We start from the raw sequence: 27640 nt of genomic DNA, 5'->3' as shown, positions 1-27640 counted from the left end.
TAGAGTTTCTGTGATCTCTAAATCTAGTTTAATAAATTGTATTTGGAGATCACCCTGCCCACAAAATTGGCCAGAGCCCCAGGTTGATTTAATAAGCACGTGGCCTTCTGCCTGTTGCAGTCTTTCAGGCAGGTTTTTCAAACCAAGCTCATTCTTTGGGGGTTGCAGACGCTCTAGTGGCATTTTTTAATAGGTTTTGAAGTTTTTTATTTTCAAAACATTTAATCTACTAAGAAACTGAGTAGCATACTGAGTATTCCTCTGTGCCAGTGAAACTAGAAAACAGTTGTGTATAATTTTTTTCCCCAGACATTTAAAGAGTTACCCACATGATGTGGAACAGACACTGTTTAAAAATGCATATTTTTTTGTGATAAACTGATGACAGCTCTATTAAAACCATCAGAGGTGGGATTCTTCCAAAAACATTTCTGAGTGCCAAACCTGGAGTAAATCCCACTGTTTTTTTCAGCAAGGTTTTCAAAATGAGTCTCCCCCACACTCTGAGCACTGCAGAGTGCACCAGCGTGAATCAGTGGGCAGAGCTTATCCCCGCTGGAGAGGCTGGCAGCATAGCGCTGAGCGAGCCACTGCACACGCACCGACCTGTCAGCGCCAAGATTGGTGCATGCTCAGTAGCTCTGCACTGCCGGCCTCCCAATCGGTGGCCAGCTCACTCGCTGGCCAGCCCCACGACCCTGCATCGCTGGCTTGCAGAGCTCCCCCACAGCCCAATGGCTGGCCTTCCGGATGTGTCTGGGCTAGCCCCGAATCCACCCCACCCCTCCCACCTCTCTATCTGCCGACCCACCTCCCCCTTGCAGGCCAGCCCCCCACCTTGATGGCCAGCACCGATCACTGGCCTCCATCCTCTGTCACCTCCAAGTAGAGTGGCAATGGGACCCCTCACCCCCACCAATTCCCACCCCCATAGGCCGTGCCCCCTCTCGACCCGCCCTTTTGGCACTGCCCACTGGACTTTGAGCAGTGCCAAGGTGCCCCCTGGGCATTGCCACGTTGCCCCTTGGGTAGTGTCGGGGGGCCAGGCTGGCACTGCCAAGCTGGTAATGTTCAGGGGGCACCTCCCCTTACCCCCAACTTCCTGGGGAGTCTCCGTGGCCTCCCTCCACTCCAGCGGGGTCGGGCCACCAACTTCCCGTTAGTGGGGAGCTGTTGTAAACCCCGCTGGAGTGAAACATTCCTATGGGCGGGGCGGGGGGGGTGGAGTGCGGGGAGGCTGGTGGGCTGGGAAACCTCAGTCCCAGGCCTGCTAATCAAATGCAAATGAACATTAGCATAATTTGTACAACTCCGTGCCAATTTCTGACATGGAGCTGATGACGCTGAAAATCCGGTGACCGGAGATGCGCGAAGGCCATGACGCCCAGTGGGAAGCCCGCTACACGGCCTCTGCTTGAGTCTCCTGGCCCGCTGCGCTACTCTGGAATCACCCCCCTCTCCCTCCCAGGTGACTGCTTTTAAATACATCTTGGAATATGTTTAAGGCAAGATGAACAATAAATAATTACATTCTATTACATTTATAAATTGTATTAGTTCAGGGAAGATTTTACATTTGTGTGTATGCAAATATGCTTGATAGGAAATGTGAACATGGCGCCACTTCAGGAAATTTCAAGTATAATTTTCACTCTTTTTGCCAATAGCCCCCAAAGCGGAACCTCCGGCCCAGTGGTTTGAGGACTGAGAGAGGAAGTACAATCTGTATAGTCAAGAAACAAGTGAGACATGAATTGGGGAATTCAGAGCTATTAGTTTGAGCTCAATAAGTGGAAAAGTAATGGGGAGCAATTTATATGATATTTCAATATTTATTAGAATGAGTGTAAGGGCTATAAGTGGTAGTCATCATCAATTTAGAAGAAATTGACCATCCTTCACACATCTATCAGAATTATTTGTGGAGACAGAATGGTGAACAGAACTGTTTAGTAAGTTTAATTTACTTGGATTCTAAAGCAATTAAGTTTTACAATATATAAGGTCATAAGTAATCGGAGCAGGAATAGGCCATTCAGTCCATCAAGCCTACTCAACGATTCAATAAATCGTGACTGGTCTGATGTGGCCGTAACCACACATTCTTGCCTGTTCCCCACAACCCTTGAATTCCTTGCCAATCAAAAATCTGTCTAACCCAGCTTTGGATATATTCATTAATCTACTGGCCTTCACTGCTATCTGTGGAAGAGAATTGCAAAGACTAATGACCCACTGAGAGAAGAATTTCCTACTCATCTCCATCTTAAATGGGAGAGCAACTGTGCCCCCTAGTCTGGACTCCCCCATGAAAGGAAACATCCTGTCAAGCCTTCCCAGAATCATGTATGTTCCCAGAAGATAACCTCACATTCTTCTAAACTTCAATGAGTATAGGCGCAATCTGCTCAACCTTTCATTCATAAGATAACCCTTTCCCTAATATCAGCCGAGTGTATCTTCCCTGAACTATTTTCAGTACAATTGTGGAACACCTGAATTATTCCGAGGGTTCAGCTTTATACAGAATAAATAATGCTGCTGCCAAATTTATAGGATTATAAAATTCTTAAATTTTGAAACTGCTGGAAACTTGTACTTGCAGATGTTCAGTCACCTGTAAACAAAAAGGACACAGCAGACCCATTATACTCCAGGTGGAATAGGTTAATTCATCCATCCATATCTGACAATTCATAATTCCCAACGTGTACAAATTTTCATTCAACAAATTAAACATTGGGCGGGATTCTCTGGCCTTATTGTGGCGAGAACGGGAAAATTTGGTGTTCTAGCCAAAACTCCATTCACTTTCAGCGGCTCCGAAAAATCCCAGCCGTGAATGAGGACGGAAAGTTTTGGGCTTTGTGTGGTAGTTTCAGCTGTAAGCAGAAAGGGTGAACTTTCCTGCCAATCGTAAAAAGGGGCAATGCAAAGCTTTCATTTGGACATGATGGCATCACTTCTCCTTTTTCTCCCCAAGTCTCCTTTTTACCAGGAAACAAATACTTCCCACAGATATCAACAAAACAGTTCAACCTGTTTTCTTTCAGCATGATGAAAAGCTTTTGTTTTCATTTTTTGAATTATTTTCCTTGCTTAGCCCAAATTTCCGAGTACTACTCCAATCACTTGTTCCCAAAACCAAGTTTTGCCGTAAGATTTTAACCTAAGATGAACCCAACTCAGGATAGATCATAATCCACTCAGATATCTCAAATTCCAAGTTACAGTAATGAACCTGTTCTCACATGCATGAATTTGTATACACATTAAAATTGCCACACTTTTATCTAAATATACAGAGTTGTAACTCTGGCCACCAACTGCAACCTAAACCCTTTTGGCTTAAAGGATCTACTTTAGTAATCACACTTTCTCTTTTAATTTGTGTTCACAACTCTCATTGTGAGTTTCTTTTTTAACTTTAGAGTCAAAACCACTATACAAAATCACAAATTCAGGAATGAAAACACGTTAAAACTTGAAACACACAAACATCATCCACAAAAATCTTTTTATTCCACACCCGAGCAGGTAAAATGGCATGTGCTTTCTTGCCTTGTCTTCTGGCTGGAATCAAAAACCAGAGAAAAAGTTAATTTTTACAAATAAAACTTAAACATCCTTAGCCCAAAAATGAAGAGAAATCTGTAAGCTTTCTCACAAAAGAAAATGCAATCATACAGTTATTTGCACTCATATAAACTAAAACAGCAATCTCAACCGCAACAGACACATTCTTAGAGAGACAAAACACTACAACCTCTACTCTCTAATCAGTTTAAAAAAACAAATGCTGAAACCTTGCTGCCATTTACGCTGCTGGGATCTTACGGTCCTGCCAACGCCACGGCCCACTGTGGGTTTTCTGACAGTGAGGGGTATATTTAATGGGAAACTCTGCAAACAATCCATAAGCTCCTGCCGTCAGGAAACGGCGTGTTGCCTTTCATCACCCCAAAACACGCCCAGAATTTTCCTTTTTCCATCTTTTCATTTTAACTTATCTTTTTTATCCCCTGAAACCAATCTCCAATTCCCAGTGTTATCTGCAGTAACCATTCTGTACTGATTCAAAATCTCAAACACATTCTCATCGAAACACATTACATTCTCTTCTTTTATCTGGGAGAGTTGTGACAACACAATAAAATCCCAACATTAATTTCTAATCCCTTTAGCCCACACCTCCAATTCTCACGTGTAACTTTGCATTGCGTTCCCACAGATCCACAATTTAACTTTACATGATGTTAAATTGACACAGGCACACTTTCATACTGTTATTCATCCTAGAAATGTGAACCCCTATAAAGTCAAGTTAAAAAGTAAAGTTAAAGTAAAGTTTAATTTATTAGTCACAAGTAGGGTTACATTAACACTGCAATGAAGTTACTGTGAAAATCCCTGACCAAATATATCCCCAAATCTTGAGTTCTACAGGGAAATAAATTTAAATATGAACCAGTTTAAAATCTCAACCATGATATATACACACATTGAACGTATAATTTAGAACAACATCCAAAACCAGACCACGGAGGCTTAAATAGCTTGTAATTTGGTGACACAGATACTAAGTGGATACACAAAGTAACAGGAGTTACTCATTGGGTGGGAATTCCTCCCCCCTGCCATGTTTCGCAGCATGTTTTGCTGTGGCAGTCGTGGACTTTAGTGGCTGATGGCGGAATCTTCTGGTCCCGCCGCTGTCAACAGGATTTCCCGTTGTATGCACCCCCTGAGAAACCCGCGGCGGGGTCTCACCATTGGTGGGACTGGAAGATCCCACTGGCGTGAATGACCAGAAAATTCCAACCTTGATTAAATTTCTCTCAATACCATGCTAAGCTCTGGGCAGCTATTTAAATTTATTTTTCCTCCATGCTCTGCTGTACACCTTTTCACAACTGGCATCAATTCCCCTATCTTATCCCAACAAAGGGAGGGGTTTTCCAGTCATGCCCACCACCACAGGAAATTCCCTCCCAAAGTCAGCAGACATTTCGCTGACAATCCCCGTGGTGGGCGGGACAGGAAAATCTCACCCATTGATTCTCTGACTTCTGGTTCACAACACACAACTTTCCTCTCTCTTTCTCATAACTCACTTTATCCCTCTGCCAATCTTCCTCTTTGACCTTAGTCCTTTCACATTCCTTATTTTGCTAAGGCGCTTTCCATGTCACAAATAGTTTTACCACACCGTCTATACTTCTGCCTGCTATTTTTGTTTTTCAAGTCCCTTTCAAGTACCAATCTGTAACAGTCGAACTGTTACGAAGATTTAGGCTTGAATCAAATAAATAATGACACGAGCAAAGGTATATATAGGGTTATAAAATTCTCAAACTAATTTACTGAAACCTATTGCTAATGTACAGGTGAAGAAAATCATGCAGGATCTATTAATGAAAATACCTGCAAATTGATTTATTTCCATTCAATCGTGTCTTCATTTTATAAATACCCCACAGAAGGAGGACCCTCATAATCCAGTTCGTAGCTTATCTTTTAAGCTACAGGATACCTGGCCTCTGTCATCCATTCAGCTCATCACCAGCTTTTCAAAGGCAATGGGGAATGTGAAATAAATGCTCACCCAGCCAGCGATGATGCCCACATCCCGTGAAAGATTTTTTTTAAAAATCCAGCTTGCCTGTCCTACTTTAAACTGTGAAATCAAAGGTTTTTCACATCCAGTTATCTGAAGCTGAAGTTTTCATACAGTCTCCAGTCTTCCCCCTTAATCTCTTTATCTCTTCGCATTAACACATAATAAAACTACCTGTCTCTTTCACCCAAGCCTTTAATTCAACCAGAAATCTAAAGGTTACACGATCCCAGAACAATAATCACAATTCCCAAGTCTATGTTCACAACCAGCAGCACTGATCAGATGCCCAGGGAACAAATGTATTTTCTGACATGTTGGCCTACATATGGGGGATAGAAAAGGGCAGGAAAGGTGTACTTTTCTTACATGTGTTCAAAGCCTGTGTCGTTCAGAGATTGGTTGCTCACTGCATAGTCAACTCTGGTCAAAGGCAATGTCACTCCTTATGGACAGAGTCCCTATGAAGTATTTCAAAATACCATGTTTGGCTGTTACAAGAGACCCAAACATCCTATGTATTTGATAAACATAAAACAAGTGCATTTTAAAACAATTTGAAAGCTTCTCACTCCCCAAGTTCAAATGATGACCCCCATTAAATCAGGAGAAGTTTCAAGGTTCCCTTAATGAGGTCCGTCCTGTAAGTGTTTTGATAACCTTAGTTTCCGGTACAGTGGCACAGTTAGCACTGCCGCCTCACAGCGCCAGGGACCCAGATTCAATTCCAGCCTCAGGTGACTGTGTGGAGTTTGCACATTCTCCCTGTGTCTGTGTGGGTTTCCTCCGGGTGTTCCGGTTTCCTCCCACTATCCAAAGATGTGCGTGTTAGGTTGGTTGGTCATGCTAAATTGCCCCTTAGTGTCAGGAGGATTAGCAGGCTAAATACATGGGGTTATGGGCATAGGGCTCGGGTGGGATTGTTGTCGATGCAGGCTCCTTCTGCACTATAGGGATTCTATGATTCTAGGTATTCATACCATTGAACTGTTTCTTGACCACTTATGATTACACATTCATAGTCACCTATGACCTGCAGCACAAAAAACATTTTATATTGATTTAGTGTTCACACGTGATTTGAACTTTACTTTTTTATTCCCTTAAATCTTGTGTTCCCATAAAAATCAAACTAGAAAATCCAATAGTCGCTATTTGATTTAATCCGATTGTGTCTCATGTTCACTCTCATAGCAAATCATAATATGCAGCTGAAAATAGATCAATTGCATCATCATTTCAATCTATATAAGGAGATCAAAACTCTACACAGGTGTGGTCTCACCAATGCAGTTGTAGCAAGACTCCACCAAGGCCAACACTGCATTTGTCTTCCTAATTAATTGCTGTACCTGCAGCTTCTAACTCAGTGGATGAGTTATCTAGGCATCATCATAGATGGATGAAATGCCCTAATGTCCTTCAGAGAAGGAAATCTGCCGACCTTACCTGGTCTGGCCTACATGTGACTCCAGGGCCACAGCAATGTGGCAACTTTCAACTGCCCTCGGGCAACTAGGGATGGGCAATAAATAAATGCTGACCCACCAGTGACATCCATGTCAAATCAAAAATGCCCCACTCACCCAGTATGAGCGAGCCGGTAAAATCGTGTGGGAGCCGAGAAATCAGGATCATGCCCGATTTCTCACCTCTCGTGATCTTATGAGAGCCGGATTTCCAGCGAGGTCAACCTCTCACCGGAAATGGGCAAGAGGCTGAATAATTATTCAAATTTATTATAATGTTCAATTGCATCTGTTTAGTGAGCCTGGCACTTAATCAGTCAGCTGGGGAGGTCGAGGGAAAGGGGGGGTGTCTCTTGGGCAGTGCCAGCCTGGCAGATTCACCCTGGCACCTTGGCACTGCAAGCTTGGCACCTTGGCAATGCCCACTGGATAACTTGAGGGTGAGGCCTATGGGGGGGGACAATGGGGGTCGGGGCCTTTGGGGACTAGGGGCAAGGCTAATAGGGGCAGGGCCTGAAGGGACAGCCCAATTGGGGCAGGAGGGGGCCTGCTGCCACTCTGCAGGTGATTGGATCGGGGGGGAGAGAGGCGCAATCAGTCTGGGTGGTCGGGGATGGTGGGGGCTACATGTCCATGCAGTGTGGGGCTCACGATTGACCATGGGGCCTGCAATTGTGGGTGAGGGGGAAGCGTTTGTGAGGCTGCCTGCAACAGCAGGGATCTGACAGCTCTCTCTGTCTGTCAGACCCCTGCTGTTGAAATTGTGCATGTGCAGTATCAGAGGTCTGTACATGCGTAATAGCTCCCTCTACAGGCTGGCTAGTGAATTAAGCCTAGCCCATTGCCTGCAGCAGCTAGAAACAGTCTAGCCCATATTTATATTGTCTAAATAATTAAGATTGGGTGTGAAAAAAATGGATCAGGAACTCTCTCATTTTTACACTAGCTGCACACTTAGAATCATTCTCATAAAATTCCTCCTAAATATCTCGATGATTAACACTTTTATAGTGCTGTTCTAAAAAGGAGATTTTGTTTTAAATATGCAAAGTGAATGGTTTTTTTAAAGCTGTTTTTACCTAACCTATTGGGTTCATTGGTTCTTTACAGTGTATAGTGGGGAATGAGCATGGGGGGTCATGAGGGGCCATGGGAGTTTGCTGGGGCTTATCTTGGCAATGGGGGCATCAAGGACTAAAGAGGCTGATTGGGGGGAATACCTTGGCATGCATCCAAAGGGCATGGGCAGGGGGGCATTAGGTTTTATCAGGGATATGAGGAGCCAAAGTGGGTGAGTGGGGGCATTATACAGCATGAGAGGCATGAGAATCATAGAATCATAGAAACCCTACAGTACAGAAAGAGGCCATTCGGCCCATCGAGTCTGCACTGACCACAAACCCACCCAGGCCCTACCCCCATATCCCTACATATTTTACCCACTAATCTCTCTAACCTACACATCTCAGGACACTAAGGGCAATTTTTTTTTAGCATGGCCAATCAATCTAACCCGCACATCTTTGGACTGTGGGAGGAAACCGGAGCACCCGGAGGAAACCCACGCAGACACGAGGAGAATATGCAAACTCCACACAGACAGTGACCCAAGCTGGGAATTGAACCCAGGTCCCTGGAGCTGTGAAGCAGCAGTGCTAACCACTGTGCTACCGTGCCGCCCCATGAGGAGGAGGTTTTGGACTTAACTTTCAAACATTTTCTTCATGCAGACTACAGTTCATGACACCTCATGAGGTGCTATGAATTATGAATCCTGAAAAACCTAATCCAGTTATGAGGAGGCACTGGCATAGTGGTATTGTCACGAGATGAGTAATCCAGAGATCCATGGTAATTCTTTGGGGACTCGGGTTCGAACCCTACCGTGGAAGATGGTGAAGTTTGAATCCAATATAAATCTGGAATTAAAAGTCCAATGAGGACCATTATGCCATTGTCGTGAAAACCCATCTGGGTCACTAATGATCTGTAGGGAAGGAAATCTGTTGCCCTTACCTGGTTTGGCACGGTGGCACAATGGTTAGTACTGCTGCTTCACATCACCAGGAACCTGGGTTCGATTCCCAGCTTGAGTCACTGTTTGTGTGGAGTTTAAACGTTCTCCCCGTGTCTGTGTGGGTTTCCTCCAGTACTCCGGTTTCCTCCCACAGTCCAAAGGTGTGCGGATTAGTTGTTTTGGCCATGCTAAATTGCCGCTTAGTGTTCCGGGATGCGTAAATCAGAGGGATTAGCGGGGTAAATATGTGGGGTTACAGGGATAAGGCCTGGGTGGCATTGTTGTTGGTGCAGACTCAATGGGCCGAATGGCCTCCTTCTGCACAGTAGGGTCTCTATCATCTGACTCCAGAACCACAGCAATGTAGTTGACTCTTAAATGTCCGCAGGGATGAGCAATAAATGCTGGCCCAAATAAAAAAATACTCCGCAATAGAGCCAGCCAGATCAGGAATGCAGGATGTGGGCTCACAACCCGAATCAGCCCACACCTTTAAAAGGCCCTGGTGAAAATTGGAAGTCCAGGAATCGGGACCCAGCTGCCATCTTTAAAGTCTCCAGACTCCAAAACCAGCCTATTATCAATCACCAGTGTTTGTTAAAAAGAAGACTGATCTGGCAACATTTTATCCTAATTATGATGACTATGATAATTATGCTGGCTGGATTGAAAATGAGCTTGGCAATGGGAAGTGGATGCTGAAATTAAAGAAAAAGGCTCTGGCTGTACGCCAGTAAGTTGTCTACTCCAGGGTCCATTATGTTTCCCATTATTCATAAATGAGGGGGCTGTATGGATTTTAATTACTCAAATTTACTGGTGGCAATAAAATGTGTGCCAGGGTGATAAATATTAAGGAGATAGACAGTGCTTGAACAGATCAGGGACAATGAAGTGGATAGACAAAGAAATGGTGCATGAGTTTTAACTTGCATCAATGTTTTCAGATTCACAACTAACTCAGCTTTGGCCCTTCATTTCTCCCAATATTTGTCGAATCTCTCTCTTGCTTCCACCTTTGGTGCCCTTATCCCCAGTAAAACCTTTACTGTCATAGAAATCATAGAAATCATAGAAACCCTACAGTGCAGAAGGAGGCCATTCGGCCCATCGAGTCTGCACCGACCACAATCCCACCCAGGCTCTACCCCCACATATTTACCCGCTAATCCCTCTAACCTACACATCCCAGGACTCTAAGGGGCAATTTTTAACCTGGCCAATCAACCTAACCCGCACATCTTTGGACTGTGGGAGGAAACCGGAGCACCCGGAGGAAACCCACGCAGACACGAGGAGAATGTGCAAACTCTACACAGACAGTGACCCGAGCCGGGAATCGATCCCGGGACCCTGGAGCTGTGAAGCAGCAGTGCTAACCACTGTGCTACCGTGTTCGATGTACCATCCTGACTTTTCTCCTCACCCCCTCTGCCCTGGCACCTTGTACAATCCTATTTGTGCTTTTTCAAATACAGTGGGTGGAATTTTCCTATTCCATCCACCACGGGAATCATAGCAAGTGGGACAAAGATTCAGCAGGGCATGCAAAGGTCTGTTGACCTCGGGCAGGAATTTCTGGTCTTGGGGCATGTACGACTGAAAATCCTGCCCAGTATGTGCAAACTTTACATGTCTGATGAGTCACTCTTTCAAATTTCTCGCTACTCCAGGACCAGAAAGCAAAGCCAATCCCGTTTTTTCACCATCAAACATCACTTTAAGCCTCTATCCATCCTCCTTTCCACCCTCACCACTAACAACAGTAAGGAGCTCATTGCCTTCTTTGTCACCAGTATCAGCTCCTTCTATTCAGCTGCCTCTGCTGCAAACCTCATTCCTCCTAACCTTACCAAGCCAAATATTACTCAAGAATCCCCCCCTCCCCACTTACTCCAAACCGATATCTTCCTCCAGTTATTTTCCCATCTCATCTCATGTTATCTCTGAGCTTATCCGAGATCCAACTCTGTCAGTTGACCCTTTCCCACTAAAATGCAGAGCTCTCAGCTTCCATTCCCAGCTCCCTCATCCCCCAAGCTAGCAGTGAGTTATTCTGTCTGAGCAGCTGCAATCCCTCCTCCCTTTCAAAAATGCCGCTATTGCCCCTCTCGTTAAACCAATCCTCAGATTCTCTGCCCTTTGCAAATTGCTGCCGCATCAGCAACATTCCTTTCTTTGTATTTGTTTTATGCTTTACAGGATGTGGGTGATGCGCGATAAATCACTCGGGAGGCTGGATCGTACCCGGGAAATAAAGGCTTTTATTACTAACAAGAATGGAGCATACTATATACAATACAATCCCAGACTAAAGGGTCACCAGGCAGTGCAGTGACCTTTATACTCCTCCAGGTAGGCGGAGCCAACTGGAGTGTACCACAGAACAATATCAACAGGTAGAACAGCCCAACCCTAACCCCAACAGTGACAACAGTAACATATCTACAAGTACCCATAGTGCTGACCATCTATGGTTCAGTACTCATAGTGGTAACCAACTATGGTTCACCACAGTGGGCAAGACCAGCATATGTTGCCTATTCGTAATTGATCTTGAGAAGGTGGTGGTGAGCTGCCTTCTTGAACTGCTGCAGTCCCTGTGTTATTAGGAAGTGACGTTAGGAAGTGAGCGTTCTTGCCTCCCGAACTGTGTTCATGAAATATGAGTTCTCCTTGTCCGCTTAACCTCTTTCCCACAAGATCAGTAACATCCTTCTCCTCCAATGTCTCTCCATCATTGGCCATCTTGGTGGAACAGCTTTCAATTGGTTTCATTCTTACCTATCAAATCACAGCCAGATATCTCAATGTCTTCACTCGCCATCCCTAACCATGAACTTTGCGGTCTCCCAAGGACTTATCCTCGTCCTTTTCTACTTTTCAACTATTTACCACTTCTCAGCAACATTATCAAAAGATGAGGAATCAGCTTTGACATGTATGCAGTTTTCAGCTAACTTCCCAGCACTTCTCTTTGCTCATCCATTTGTGCTGTTGAACTGCTTGTCAAACACATGCTGAGCTATAATTTCCTTCATGAGAACACTGGAAAAACCAAAGGCATGATATTCAAACCCTACCATAGACTCTGTAGCTTTGCCATTGATTGTATCCCACTACCTGCTTACTGTCTCAGGTGGAACTAGACTGTTTGGTATTGCTGAATCCTATTTGGTCCTGAGCTCAATTTTGAACTTTATATACTGTACCAGCAGTTCCATTTCTATAACATTCAAACTTACCTCATTCCACCAACTGCCATCTCCAAGGTTAGCTAACTTTCCAATGCTTTCCTGCAGTTTAGCCAAAACTCTGTTCACCTCTCACTCTTGTGCTTGCTGAATGATATTGGCTCCCAATCGCCCATGCATCAAAATTAAACTTTTAATTCTTGTGTTCAAATCTATCCATTGCCTCATCCATTATTGTTGGTGTAATCTTCTCCAACCCCTACAATCCTGAAACAATTCAACATTGCTTCGACTCTGGTATCTTGTGCATCCTTAACTCCCTTTTTCTGCTGGTGGCAGTGATGCTGTCCAGCCCCAAGCTCTGGAATTCCATCCCTAAACATCTCTGCCTCTCCACCTGTCTTTCCTTGTATGAGACTCTCTTTAACCAGTCCCTCATTTTCCCCCTTCCTGTGTTCCCCCCACCCACAATTCCCATCCATACCAATATCTCCTTTCTTTGGTTTGGTGTTGAACTTTTATCTGATGATGTTTCTGTGAAGATGTTGAAAGATATATTTATATTAATGTGTGAAATGCAAGTTTCTGTTGTTGCTAATGCATTGGAAAGAGTTCAAAGTATTGCAATGTAGTTGTTGAGTATGTTATCATGCTATCTCAGTAGAATTAGATGACAAAATCCATAATAGTAAAATCAGTGATGAAAAGAATACCCGTATCCTCAGCGTTGTGGATTTGCTCTTATTTGTGGATTTGCTCCGAAAGCAATTGCTCCTGTGCTGATTATTTCCTTCAAAAAAGGACAGATAGGCATTGATTGGAATGAGATCGGTGTTTGCAAACTAAGATTCTTCATGTATTTATTATTATGCAGCAGTTAAGAAAAGTGAAGCATTTCACAATCAATCTCAAGATACCATGAGGGACAAGAATGCCTAGCCGAAGCCCTCTATCAAGCAGTGAAACAGCCTGAGATTTATTTATCAGCAGTAACAGATTAATAAAAGTTGCAAAACTTTATACAGCAAAAAAATAAAACACTTGCATTTTGATAGCAGCTTTCATGACCTCAGCCTTTGCCAAAGCGCTTTACAGCCAATTAAGTGTTTTCTGAAGTGAAGCCATTTGTTTTACTGTTTGAAACACTGCAGTCAATGTGCATATAGCAAGTTCCCACCAACACCAGTGGGATTATCACCAGATAATCAATGACAGTGAGTTCTGGTAAGGAATGAATTTTGATCAGAACACATGAGAGAACTCCACTGCCGTTTCTCAAACAATGCCATGGGATTATTTATTTCTGATGTGGAGACATTATTTATTTCCACATGAAAGAGCAGATGGCAATTTAAGGCTTTACATCTCATTTAAAGGACAAGAATAGTCTAATATTTATTAGATAAATTTACAAACCCAATGAATACTATATTCATTTTAAAATTATTTACATAAGGTTGCAATTTTCCAAACAGCCTGCCTGTGTTTATCACAATGCCCCTGCGGTTAATCAGAATGATATAAGAAACAAAGGAAATAAACACAATTTATTGAAAGTATAAATCAACTGTCACAATTGTATTACCTTGGTCTTTGTTTATGCTGTCAGAATAATCAAATTTTCTTTAATTGCTGTGAGATTTTAAAAAGTTTTTCAGTAAAATATTTGTTCAGAAGAGACTTGAGCTTCATTCTGCCAGTTTACTGTTCGTAACAAGTTTTTAAATGCATGTTATAATAATGCAACTGACATATACTTGTAAACTTCCTGTGTTTCTGAAACACTGCTGTCACAGGATGAATTGTATCTATTTTGCAATGCATTCTTCTAATTGTACAAGAAATTATTTTGGCCACATTTGGAGTGCTTCACGCGGGTCTCACTAAAGAAAGGATATCAGAACTATGGAAATGCGTGTAATACAAGATTACAGTTTAATAATCGAGGCAATTTTTATTATTCTTTCATGGGATGAGGGTGACGCTTGCAAACACAGCATTTGTTGCACATCCCTCATTACCTGTGAACTGAGTGGCTTGCAGTTAAGAGTCAACCACATCACTGAGGATCTGGAGTCACATGTAGGTGGCATGGTGGCACAGCGCCTAGCATTGCTGCCTCACAGCGCCAGGGACCCAGGTTCAATTCCAGCCTTGGGTGACTATGTGGAGTTTGCACATTCTCTCCGTGTCTGCATGGGTTTTCTCTTTTTTTAATTCATTCATGGGATATGGGCCTCGCTGGCTGGCCAGCATTTATTGCCCATAAAGGTAGTTATTTTATTTATTCATGGAACATGGGCATCGCTGGCTGGCCAGCATTTATTGCCTATTTCTAGTTGTCCTTGAGAAGGTGGTGGTAAGCTGCCTTCTTGAATCGCTGCAGCCCAATGCTATAAGGGAGGGAATTTCAGGATTTTAACTGTGAAGGAACGGCGATATATTTCCAAGTCAGGATGACTTGCAGATGGTGGTGTTCCCATGTATCTGCTGCCCTTTTCCTTCGAGATGAAAGTGGTCGGGGGTTTGGAAGGTGCTGCCTAAGGAGCTTTGGTGAATTGCTGCAATTCATCTTGTAGATAGTACACACTGCTGCTGAGTATCGGTGGTGGAGGGACTGGATGTTTGTGGATGTGATGTCAATCAAGCGGGCTGCTTTGTCCTGGATAGTGTCAAGCTTTTTGAGTGTTGTTGGAGCTGCACCCATCCAGGTGAGTGGGGAATATTCCATCACACTCCTGACTTGTGCCTTGTAGATAGTGGATAGGCTTTAGAGAGCCAGGAGATGAGTTATTTGCTGCAGTATTCCTAGCCTCTGACCTGCTCTTGTAGCCACTGTATTTATGTGGTGAGTCCAGTTGAGTTTCTGGTCAATAGTAACCCAAGGATGCTGACAGTGGGGGAATCAGTGATGGTAACACCATTGAATGTCAAGGAGCGGTGGTTAGAGTGTCTCTTATTGGTGATGGTCATTACCTGGCGTTTGTGTGGCGCAACTATTACTTGTCACTTGTCAGCCCATGCCTGGATATTGTCCAGATCTTGTTGCATTTGAACATGGACTGCTTCAGTATCTGACGAATCGCAAATGGTGCTGAACCTTGTGCAATCATCGGCGAACATCCCCACTTCTGACCTTATGATGGAGGGAAGGTCATTGATGAAGCAGCTGAAGATGGTTGGGCTTAGGACACTATCCTGAGGGACTCCTGCAGTGATGTCCTGGAGCTGAGATGACTGACCCTCCACAACCACAACCATCTTCCTATGCACCAGGTATGACTCCAACCAACAGAGTGTTTGCCCCGATACCCATTGATTTCAGTTTGCTGGGGCTTCTTGATGCCACACCCGATCAAATGCGGCCTTGATATCAAGGGCTATCACTCTCACCTCCCCTCTGGAATTCAGCTCTTTTGTCCATGTTTGAACCAAGGCTGTAATGAGGTCAGGAGCTGAGTGACCCTGGCGAAACCCAAATTGGGCACCACTGAGCAGGTTATTGCTGAGCAGGTGCTGCTTGACAGCACTGTTGATGACCCCTTCCATCACTTTACTGATAATCGAGAGTAGACTGGGCGGTAATTGGATGGATTGGATTTGTCCTGTTTTTTGTGTACAGGACATACCTGGACAATTTTCCACATTGTTGGTGTGGTGAACCATAGTTGGTTACCACTATGAGTGCTGAGCCATGGATGGTCAGCACTATGGGTATTTGTAGATATGTTACTGTTGTCACTGTTGGGGTTAGGGTTGGGCTGTTCTACCTGTTGATATTGTTCTGTGGTACACTCCAGTTGGCTCCGCCTACCTGGGGAAGTATAAAGGTCACTGCACTGCCTGGTGACCCTTTAGTCTGGGATTGTATTGTATATAGTGTGCTCCATTCTTGTTAGTAATAAAAGCCTTTATTTCCCGGGTACAATCTAGCCTCCCGAGTGATTTAATCGCGCATCAATTTTATTACTAACAAAATTTTGGTAAAAAAAACCATGGAGCAAATGTTGAAACCCAATCGGCTTACTTTAGATCCACGTGCGGCAGGAGCGTCGAACACTTTCGACCATTGGTTAAAGTGTTTTCAAGACTACATCGATGCCTCAACAGCCATTCAAAACGACACCGATAGACTGCGGGTCCTCCACGCGAGGGTAAGCGACACCGTATACTCATCAATCCGCGATGCCCAAGACTACAAAGGGGCCATCGAACTACTTAAGAAACGGAACAACAAACCGCCAAACGAGATCCATGCTCAACACCTTCTAGCCACTCGACGGCGGCAGCCCGGCGAAACGACAGGACAGTACCTGTGTGAACTTCAGCAGCTAGCCAGAGCCTGCAACTGCAAGCCAGTGTCGGCGGCCCAGTATACGAACGACTTGATCCGAGATGTGTTCGTGGCGGGAATCGGCTCGTCGTATATTCGCCTTCGGCTGCTAGAGCAAGGTAATCTAGACCTTGCTAAGACAGTAGAATTGGCTGACACTATGGAAACGGCCTCCAGAAGTCTAGAAACGTACCCCACCACGTGGGAACATCGTGGCAAGTACAGCCACCGACTCAACTTTACTCAGCGGCTCCGAAAAACTGCGCGATTGCGTTTCCAACCTCGGACCTGACGACGGCGGCAGCTCCAGGAGGCCCGCGGTGTTACTTCTGTGGATTGGCGAAACACCCTCGGCAGCGATGTCCAGCTAGAACGGTATTGTGCTCCGCGTGTGGAAAGAAAGGGCATTATGCCAAAGTCTGCAGGACCAAACCACTCTCCAAACATAGCAGTGCGGCGTGTGATTCTCCAGAGCCTGTCTCCTTGTCTCCAGCTTCTTCGAGGTCTTCCACCACGTGCGATTCCAGAGCGCCGCCATTCCTGACGACGGAGACGCAAGACACGTGCGACCTGCAGGGGCCGCCACTTTTAGCGCCACCGACCACGTGCGATCCATGGGCGCAGCCATTTTGGTCAGCACTGACCGCAGACAACCAGCAGGGGTCATCATCATCAACCATCTCAGCTGCCTGCAGTTGCACCCAAGACCCAACGGTGGCGTCAATCATCCTGGACCAGGCCAAGCCTCACAGACTCGACAAGTCCATGATGGGCATAGAGGTAAATGGACGCCAAATTCATTGTTTGTTTGACAGGGGGAGCACGGAGAGTTTCATTCACCCTGACACCGTGAAACGGTGCGGTCTCCGAGTACGGACTGTCAGACAGACAATTTCGATGGCGTCGAGGTCCCGGTCTGTTACTGTGCTAGGGAGCTGCGTGGTCAACCTAACGGTGCGGGGCACAGTTTACGAGAACTTCAGGCTCCTCGTGTTACCGCACCTTTGCGCTCTGATACTCCTGGGACTAGACTTTATGGTCCACCTGAGGAGTGTAACCCTGCAGTACGATGGGCCACTCCCTCCACTTTCAGTGAGAGCACAGCAGCCTCCAAATTGCCCAGCGCGTTCCACGTGTAGCCTCTCGACACTCAGAATCACCCCACCATCTTTATTCGAGAATCTCGTGCCAGGCTGCAAGCCCATCGCAACCAAGAGCAGGCGTTACAGCGCTGAGGATCGGATCTTTATTCGATCTGAAGTTCAGCGGCTCCTCAGGGAAGGGATCATTCAACCTAGCACTAGTCCATGGAGAGCGCAAGTCATGGTGGTTAAAACTGGAAACAAACCCCGGATGGTCATAGACTATAGTCAGACCATTAATAGATACACGCAGCTGGATGCGTATCCTCTCCCGCGCATATCTGACATGGTCAACCAGATTGCGCAGTACCGGGTGTTCTCCACAATTGACTTGAAGTCAGCTTACCACCAGCTCCCCATTCGCCCAGAGGACCGAAAATACACGGCCTTTGAGGCGGATGGTCGTCTTTACCACTTTTTAAGGGTTCCCTTTGGCATCACGAATGGGGTCTCGGTCTTCCAGCATGCAATGGACCGAATGGTGGACCAGAACGGGCTGCGGGCTACCTTCCCGTACCTGGATAACGTCACTATCTGCGGCCATGACCAGCAGGACCACGATGCCAACCTCCTTAGATTTTTACGCACTGCGTCTCGCCTGAATCTGACCTGCAACAGGGAGAAGTGCGTATTTAGCAAGCGCCGCCTAGCAATTCTCGGATATGTGGTGGAAAACGGGGTCCTTGGCCCTGATCCAGACCGTATGCGTCCCCTCCTTGAACTTCCCCTGCCCACTAGTACCAAAGCACTGAGAAGATGCTTAGGTTTCTTTTCATACTATGCACAGTGGGTTCCCAATTATGCGGACAATGCCCGTCCGCTCATCAAGTCTACCTCCTTTCCCCTAGCAACAGAGGCTCACTTAGCCTTTGAAGGGATAAAAGCCGACATCGCGAAAGCCATGATGCACGCTGTTGATGAGTCCATCCCCTTTCAGGTGGAGAGTGATGTATCTGATTTCGCCCTGGCCGCCACACTTAACCAGGTGGGCAGGCCCGTCGCCTTTTTCTCTCGCACCCTCCAAGGCCCTGAAATTTGGCACTCTGCGGTGGAAAAAGAGGCCCAGGCCATTGTGGAGGCCGTTCGGCATTGCCGCCATTACTTGGCGGGAAAACGATTCACCCTGCTCACGGACCAGTGGTCCGTGGCGTTCATGTTCAACAACACGTTACGGGGTAAGATCAAAAATGATCAAATCTTGAGGTGGAGAATCGAACTCTCCACCTACAACTATGATATCATGTACCCTCCAGGGAAGCTCAATGAGCCCTCAGACGCCCTGTCACGTGGAACATGTGCCAGTGTGCAGGAGGACCAGCTACAGGCCCTCCACAATGATCTCTGCCATCCGGGGATCACTCGGCTCTTCCATTTCGTAAAGGCCCGGAATCTACCCTACTCAGTGGATGATGTCAGGTCCATAACCCGAAGCTGCCAGGTATGTGCTGAATGCAAACCGCACTTCTACCGACCTGACAGGGCACACCTCATTAAGGCCACTCGCTCTTTTGAAAGACTGAGTGTGGACTTCAAGGGCCCCCTCCCTTCGACAGATCGGAACGTGTACTTCCTCAATGTGATTGACGAGTACTCCCGATTCCCTTTTGCCATTCCCTGTTCAGATATGACCGCTGCCACGGTTATCAAAGCATTATGGGATCTTTTCACCCTGTTCGGTTACCCCAGCTATATCCACAGTGATAGGGGCTCGTCATTTATGAGTGACGACTTGAGGCAATACCTGCTCTCAAAAGGGATTGCCTCAAGTAGAACTACGAGTTACAACCCCAGGGGTAACGGACAGGTTGAACGAGAAAATGCTACAGTCTGGAAGGCTGTCTTACTGGCGTTGAGGTCTAAAGGTCTTCCAGTCTCCCGTTGGCAAGAGGTACTCTCTGATGCGCTCCATTCCATCCGCTCACTCCTGTGTACGGCAACCAACGCTACTCCACATGAGAGGATGTTTTCCTTCCCGAGGAAGTCTTCCTCTGGGACCTCATTACCGTCTTGGTTGATGTACTCAGGACCTGTCCTCCTGCGGCGGCATGTTAGGACCCGCAAGTCAGACCCTTTGGTTGAACAGGTCCATCTCCTCCACGCCAACCCTCAATATGCCTATGTGGCATATCCTGACGGGCGAGAGGACACGGTCTCTATTAGAGATCTGGCGCCTGCAGGGGACTTGGAAACCCCAGTCGCTCCCACACCCCTAGTTAGGGACCCCTTGTCCTTTATCTCCCCTCCTGACACGGCGCGGGCAGTATCGGGACCACCACTTAATCCTCTTACTCCCGTGTACAGCTTGCCTGAGTCCAGGAGATTGTCGCCACCTCGAGGCGTGCTCGAGTCCAGCAGATTGTCGCCACCTCGTAGTCCACCGAGAACTGGAGGAGTCACTGGACACCGCCTTGGAGAGAAGGTCACCACGGTCACCAGAACCGGCGTTGCCGCCAGTGTTGAGGAGGCCGCAGAGACAGTGCGGTCCTCCAATACGACTGAACTTGTGAATATATGAACAGTTGTTCTGTTTTTCTTTTGCCCCGCCGGCCTTTGTTTTAAAGGAGGGGTGAATGTGGTGAACCATAGTTGGTTACCACTATGAGTGCTGAGCCATGGATGGTCAGCACTATGGGTATTTGTAGATATGTTACTGTTGTCACTGTTGGGGTTAGGGTTGGGCTGTTCTACCTGTTGATATTGTTCTGTGGTACACTCCAGTTGGCTCCGCCTACCTGGGGAAGTATAAAGGTCACTGCACTGCCTGGTGACCCTTTAGTCTGGGATTGTATTGTATATAGTGTGCTCCATTCTTGTTAGTAATAAAAGCCTTTATTTCCCGGGTACAATCTAGCCTCCTGAGTGATTTAATCTCGCATCAGTTGGGTAGATGCCAATCTCATTACATGTAGGCCAAACCAAGTAAGGATGGCAGATTTCCTTCCCTAAATGACATTAGTGAACCAGTTGGCTTTTTCCGACAATTGACCATGGTCATCAGTAGGTTCTTAGTTCCAGATAATTTTTATTGTATTTAATTTCCACCATCTGCCGTGGCGGGATTCAAACCCAGGTCCCCAAAACATTAGCTGAGTTTCTGGATTAAAAGTCTAGCGATAATACCTCCCCACAGTCCAAAGATGTGCAGGTAGGTTGATTGGCCATGCTAAATTGCCCCTTAGTGTTTTAAATGTGTGTAGATTAGGGGGATTAGTGGGGTAAATATATGAGGTTAGGGGAATGAGGCCTAGGTAAGATGCTCTATCAGAGAGTTCATGCAAACTTGATGGGCTGAATGGCCTCCTTTTGCACTGTAGGGATTCTATGAATAGGTCAGACCAGGTAAGGATGGCATATTTCCTTTCTTAAATGACATTAGTTAATCTAATCAGTTTTTAACACAATTAATGATAGGTTCATGGCCACCGTTACTGAGGCTAGTTTTCATTTCCAGACTTTATTAATTGAATTCAAATTCCATCAGCTGCCATGGTGGTATTTGAAACTGTGTCCCAAGACGATTTGCCTGGGCCACTGGATTACTAGGCCAGTGACATTACAATTACACTAATGTCTCTCCCTAATTAAGGGGTTATAATATATTTTCTTAAAATTCCGAAAGGTTTTGAGATACGATTTCTGCAGGATTATATTTACTAATTGATAATAATATCAGAAGATCATCAAATTCAGAATTATCACTTCGACAGCAAAGATGGGAGTTGGAAGAATGCTTGTTGCACACTAAGATCATTAGTTTTCCTTCCACTGAAATCAGCAGCAAATCAAAAAAAATTGTGTGCGGTGACTTACTGCCAAATGGAAAACTTTACCACAGCTATCATGAGTTTTCTTGTCTCTATGGAGACAGAATAGGCAGCCAACAACCCCTTTACTGTTCCTCAGCTTGTAAGTGACAATGCAAGGCTCATCTTGGAATTGCTGTCAACTCAATAAGGAGAGCGATGTTGGGTAGACTCTGTGACAACAGCAAAAGGACAACATTCTGTTGGTTAGAGTAAGGTAATCGAGTGTTGGCCACCTCTTCAAACATCTACCTAATAGGCTTCATGTTAAGATCTTTAATTAGTCAGTGAGGTGCTGACTAAGGGATTAACACTCCAGCTCGCATCGCTATTGGGATTTATTCCGATATTAGGCATGAGTGAACTGGTACATTGCTGTAAGCATAGATGAATACTATTTCAAAGTGTTTTTATAAGATTTCTATGAAAGATGTGATTTAAGGCATAACCTTGTTTGGTAGGCTATCATAAGTACATAATACTACTATCTCTGCATTCTTTTCTCACTGGAAATTTATCACCCAAATTTACCTCTGATAAAGCTGCAGGTCAGGGAGAGACGGAATAACAAACTATGCAGCTCTGTTATATATTTCTCCATGAGGGAGACAGCACCACAAATAGACTGTTTTACTAAATTCTCATTAAATCCAAGGTTGAGGACAACAACTTTTTGATAATCATCAACACAAAAAAATGAAGGGTGTTGAAAAGGCAAGGGTAGGAGGTTATGCAATTAAGGTATCAGTAACTGAGGAGAGAAAGAGGCAGGTAAATGAGGACTACAGCAAAACCATAGCATCTTAGACTCTAAAGAACAATGCCACTGGGGAAACTCATGATCCAAATACTAGGCAGGAGATGTGTTGTTTTATTTAAACTGCAAGAAACAACAGGGATAGGATGAAGTGTATAACCTAGGTGGAACAAAGCGAGGCCTGAAAATTATTACAATTCTTTTTTTTTAGGCAATTAGGGTTCAATGTGGCATGCAATGTGCATGTGCTTATTATATTTGAGAAATGTGCGCACTCATCATTTTTGGTTAGGGTGCACTGTAATCTTTGAGGGTCCTTAGCTTTAACTAACAATTGTCTCAAGGTCTATGAAAATCACAGCTCCAATGCCTGTTACAGGTCCCTTTCTGAAATTGATTCAAGAGTGATTGCAGCATGCACTTTGCAAACTGCCATCAGTTTACTGAGGCTCAAGCAGCCAAAGCAATAGTCTTTACAGTGACCAATAGAGACAGCCTCAATTAATGAAATGAAAAATGTAGTTGAATGTTGAGGAGGGGATGCAGGAACTCCACATTGCAACTGAGAGCTGCTGTTTTTGGTTGTATAACGCAATTGCTGAAAGATTGGATGGTCTGTATATTAGAATGAGAATTGGTATTCCAGCCAGAATTGTTAAGAGTCCCATGTAATCTTTTGGAAGATACATGTTCTTCTGTTAGACTGTTCTCCAATCTCAGGTTCCAGTGCTTGGTCTTGTTGCATTATCACTATGCTGGTAAACAATAATGTAGATATATTGTGCAGCTGGCCTGCTAACCCAGCATATGGTAGTCAACTTGAGAGAATCTCGCAGATGAGACTTTCATCTTTACTACCTTGGATATTGAGTACAAGGAGAAAATTGTACTGATGGAAAAGTCATTCAGTCTCTCTTCTGCACTCCATAAAGGTATCAAAGACAAATGTCAGAATCAATGCATGACATGCTTCATCATTCCCTTTGTGGCGACAGAACAAATCTATTCTGTTGGAAAAAGATAAAATGTGCTGTTCTGGGTTTAGAGTGGTTAAGGGTTTAATTGTAAACGTTATTGTAAATCATAAATAACACAGAATACCGTCTTTTTATTTTCTGAATGACTGAAGTCTTTTCACAAATTCTGAACTGACAATTTGTTTATCCTAACTTTCCGCTCTGATTTTTGTTTTCTAGAAGCCTCAGCTGTCAGAGGATAACACTTCATAAGAATTTATTTTTCTCCTACGTGTTTAACTCCGTCTTTACACTTATCCAGCTCATGGTGGTGGCGAATGACAAGGAAGTCGTTTCCCAAAATCCAGTAAGTGTTGATAAAATAAGGAAGCATCGCATGGAACCAAAAGAGTAATGTGGTCTATGTTTCAACTCAGTGTTTAACTCAGTAAGTTTCAATGAGGGATCCATTCCAAAGCAAAATACTGTGGACACTGGAAATCAGAAATAAAAAAATGTGAAAATAGTCAGCCGGTCAAACAGCCTCTGTGGAGGGAAACAGAAATGAAGTGCCCGATTCTCCCATCGCGACCCGCAACTTTTCTGGCGGGTCCGGTCAGGAGAATCGCGTCATCGGCCTTTTTCTGGGATTTGCGCATGCGCCGGGAACACATGCACATCTCCCAGAGCTGGAGAACAGTCGGAGTACAGACCATGCTGGAAACCAGCGGGAATACAGGTAAGTAATTTGATTCTTTTTTTCATATGTTTTGCATGTGATTATCAGGAACTTGCCAGGCCCGATTTAATCTCCCATCCCACCAGGAGTACTTAATTCTGGCAGTGTTTAGAGTAGTTCCCCAAGTTCGGGGAACTAGTGGGAGACCCGCCGGAATGAAGGGAGGGGGGGCAATTGGGGCCCCCAGGTGTCGGGTGGCGGAGGGGTGGTGCCCCCTGGGCATGAGCACCCTGGCAGTGCTAGCCTGGTGCCCCTTGGCACTGCCCAGGGGCAAAGTGCCCATGCCCAGGGGCCACCTTGGCATCGGGGGTGCCAAGGGGACGGGGCCTATTGTGGGTAGGGCCTAGGGGCAATTGGTGGGAGTGGGGGGTCCTGCTGCCTCTCTGCATTGGGGTCGGTCTGGGCTGGAGGGAGGGCAGTGATCGGGGCGGGCTGGGGGTGGTGGTGGTCTGCTGGGGGGGGGCATGCTTTCTGGGGGCAGGTCTGCTGGGGTGAGGGGGGTGGGGGGGATTGCCACTGCTGAGGGGGTGGGGGTGGGCTGGATTTCAGGGTGCTCCGGGATGGGGGAGGGGGGGTCAGGGCTGGCCTGGGAATTGTCATGGGGGCTGTGATCAGGCCATGGGGAGGCTGGAGGGGCAGCACTGAGGGCGTCCCGGGCTGGCCAGCGATTGAGTTGGTCAGCAAATGGGGAGACTGCCAGATCGGGGCCACTGTGCATGCGCACAGTTCCAGAACTGTCAAAACTCTGGCGCAAACTCTGGCCCCCTCTGAGTTTTTTATGATATTCACGATTGTGACCTCTTCAGCGCACAGAATGGGGAGATTCAGGTCTGAAGCTGCACTGAAGAAACAGTCGTGATCTAGAACAGTTTTCCCACCAATTCAGCACTTTTGGGAGAATCGCCCCTGAAGTTTCAGGTTAAGATAACCTTTCATCACCAATTTCTTTTAGTAGTGACTGGTTTTATAATCTTCCAACATACTGATTCTTGAATGAGAGAGTTTTGTTTAACACTGGAATTTACACTGTTATAAATCTAAATTTTGCAAGTATTCATGTATATATGAAGAATTAAATAATATCAATGCAAATGCTACATTAAAAAGTCAGCCCTCACATAAAATAAACTAGTGACCTGGGACGGTACAAACACTCCACAGAGCAATAGCACCTTTTATACCTTGCCATAAAATGTGCTTTTCTAATGTGCATGCCATCTTGTTATCATAAGGAATTCTAAATGGAGTGTCCTAAAGTATTCAAAAATGTTTTATGAGCGACACGGTGGCACAGTGATTGGCACTGCTGCCTCACAGTGCCAGGGGCCTGTGTTTGATTCCCGGCTTGGGTCACTGTGCGGAGTCTGTACATTCTCCCCGTGTCCGTGGGGGTTTCCTCCGGGTGCTCTGGTTTTCTCCCGCAGTCTGAAAGACGTGCTGATTAGGCGCATTGGCCATGCTAAATTCTCCCTCAGTGTACCCGAACAAGCGCCAGAGTGTGTCGACTGGAGGATATTTACAGTAACTTCGCTGCAGTGTTAATGTAAGCCCACTAAACTTTATAAACTTTAAGAAAACCTAAATCCTTTTTGTTTGTTTGCTTGCAGTGAAGAGAAAGTCCAGATGTGTCTGTGTCATCGTGATTCAGAAGTGTTGATGTATTTCACTGTACGTAGTATCGCTGTCCTGTGTTCTTGAACAATTAAGTTAATGATATTCCTACTGATATCTGCCACAATGAAAGAAAGAAGTTACATTTTGTTTACCACGTTTCATGGCCACAGACTTTTCCAAAGCACCTCACAGCCAATGTGACGTTCTGAATCGTGAGGCTGAACTTTACAGGTCAGCTGGAGGCAGGAAAGCAGATGAGTAGACCAGTGAAATACGGTGTTGTAGGAGAGGCCTACACCCAACATATAGCCTCATGGGTTTGACCCTGCAGAACTCTGTCCAGTGAAAGTGGCGGTGCCTCCTTTCTGGGTCCCCAATGCAAATCAGAGGCCCTCCTCCCCCGACCGCACAGTTTGCCCTCCCAACATCCATTCCTGTCCAACATTTAACCCCATGCTCCTTGCCAGGGGCCTGCCAGCCTAGATCCAGTGAAATTCCAGACTCCCCTGGGTTTGAGGGCATCGTACGATTCTTCTGCCTCCTGCAGTACTGCCAGCGAACACCACACCTGGTGCATTGCTGGTACTACAGAGCTGCCAGTCTCCGATTAGCCAACAGCTGTATGAGGCAGGACTTCCTCTTGGAGAGGGGCAGATGTCTCCTTTCATGATAATTTAAGACCTGAGAGCTGTAAAGTTAAAGCAGGACAAACCGGCCAAGCAGAGGCGGACTTGTCCTTGCAATTCACGCTCGGGGTGTGGGGATTCTGTCAGCATATAATGCAGTTCATAGTCATTGTCACAATGTAGGAAATGTGGCAGCCTGTTTGTTGCCAGCAAAGCTCAACAGCAACAATGAAACCCCAGTCTCCACATTCCCACATCACAGTGACAAGCATGATAATGCAACAAACGTGTCAAGCTCAAATCTCAGCTCAGATTGATGTTCACTTGCACCTACCTCAGCTGGTTGAGTTTCTTCAGTTTCATGGGCTGGATTCTTGGGCCCCACTGAGTTCAGAAACAGAGGTGGGCTGGGTACAAGAATACCGGCACCAGCCGGCATGATGGTTTCCCAACACCACTCCCGGCACAAGCAGGGGCAGCCAGTTAGGCTCATTGAGAATCTTGTTAACGGTAGTTAAAGGAAGCCGACTGGAATTTTCAAGTTGGCTTCCAGTTTCCGACCCAAGAGGAGGCAGTTTAACTGCCTTGAGGCCTGCACCAAGACACAAAGCAGTTATCATTACTCCAGTTGGCCAAAAGGCTCTGTTTGCAGGTAGAACAAAAGCTTTCCCGTAGAGGAATTCCAAACCTCCATCACCCCAACTACAACTGTGGCCTGGCTGTTCTTTATGATCTTCAATGCAATTTTTAAAACATTATTAATGGGCACCTTCATATTGAGTTGCTAGTTACTGTAGATTATGGCCTTTGAAGTTTTGACAAATCCTTCCCAAAACATTGGCCAATTTATATGCCCAGTGTTGATGTAGGTTGTCGCTGTTTTGAAATTAAAATTCGTGGGTGTTCTCCCCGTGTTGTCGAAATGACATAATGGGTACTTGTTGTCGTTATCTAATGAGGAATCGCTGGAAACTGGTCATTTTGGAATTGAGGCCTTTTGTCAGTCTCTGAGCAATCGTGATCTTGTTCAGCATGAAACATTCCTGCTCCATTAAGGGGCCAAATAGCTGTTGTTCTGAAATATTTGCTGGAATGTGTTACATTTTATTTAATGAAAAAATTTGTGAAGGGTAGTTTGAAACACAAACATAACATTTTAAAGATGATCAAATCCATCATCTTCGGCATCCAATGCAAAGAGTTTATCAAATTCATACAGAGGGGTCACTTTGGCTATGGCATCACCACCAGGATCCAGCTCTAAACAAGATGTGGTGCTTTCATAATCATCCATCCACAACAAATCGCCTTCATCTCCATCCATGGAATTAAATATTCTACATTTTTTGAATGATTTAATGACACTTTGTGCA

General features: G+C 45.4%; 1 protein-coding gene across 1 annotated transcript in view; it reads left to right on the top strand.

The window, feature by feature from the left end:
* calcr (calcitonin receptor) overlaps positions 1-27640 on the top strand; it is a 304999-nt gene that overhangs the window by 181028 nt on the left and 96331 nt on the right. The window contains exon 10 of the mRNA XM_078237649.1: positions 23529-23655. Within this exon, the coding sequence (XP_078093775.1) occupies positions 23529-23655 (127 nt within the window). The remainder of the gene's footprint in view (positions 1-23528; positions 23656-27640) is intronic.

This window comes from Mustelus asterias, chromosome 2 (genome assembly GCF_964213995.1).
Source record: "Mustelus asterias chromosome 2, sMusAst1.hap1.1, whole genome shotgun sequence".
Taxonomy (NCBI): Eukaryota; Metazoa; Chordata; class Chondrichthyes; order Carcharhiniformes; family Triakidae; genus Mustelus; species Mustelus asterias.
Note: the sequence above shows the minus strand (reverse complement) of the source record. Positions and strands in the feature narration are given on the sequence as shown.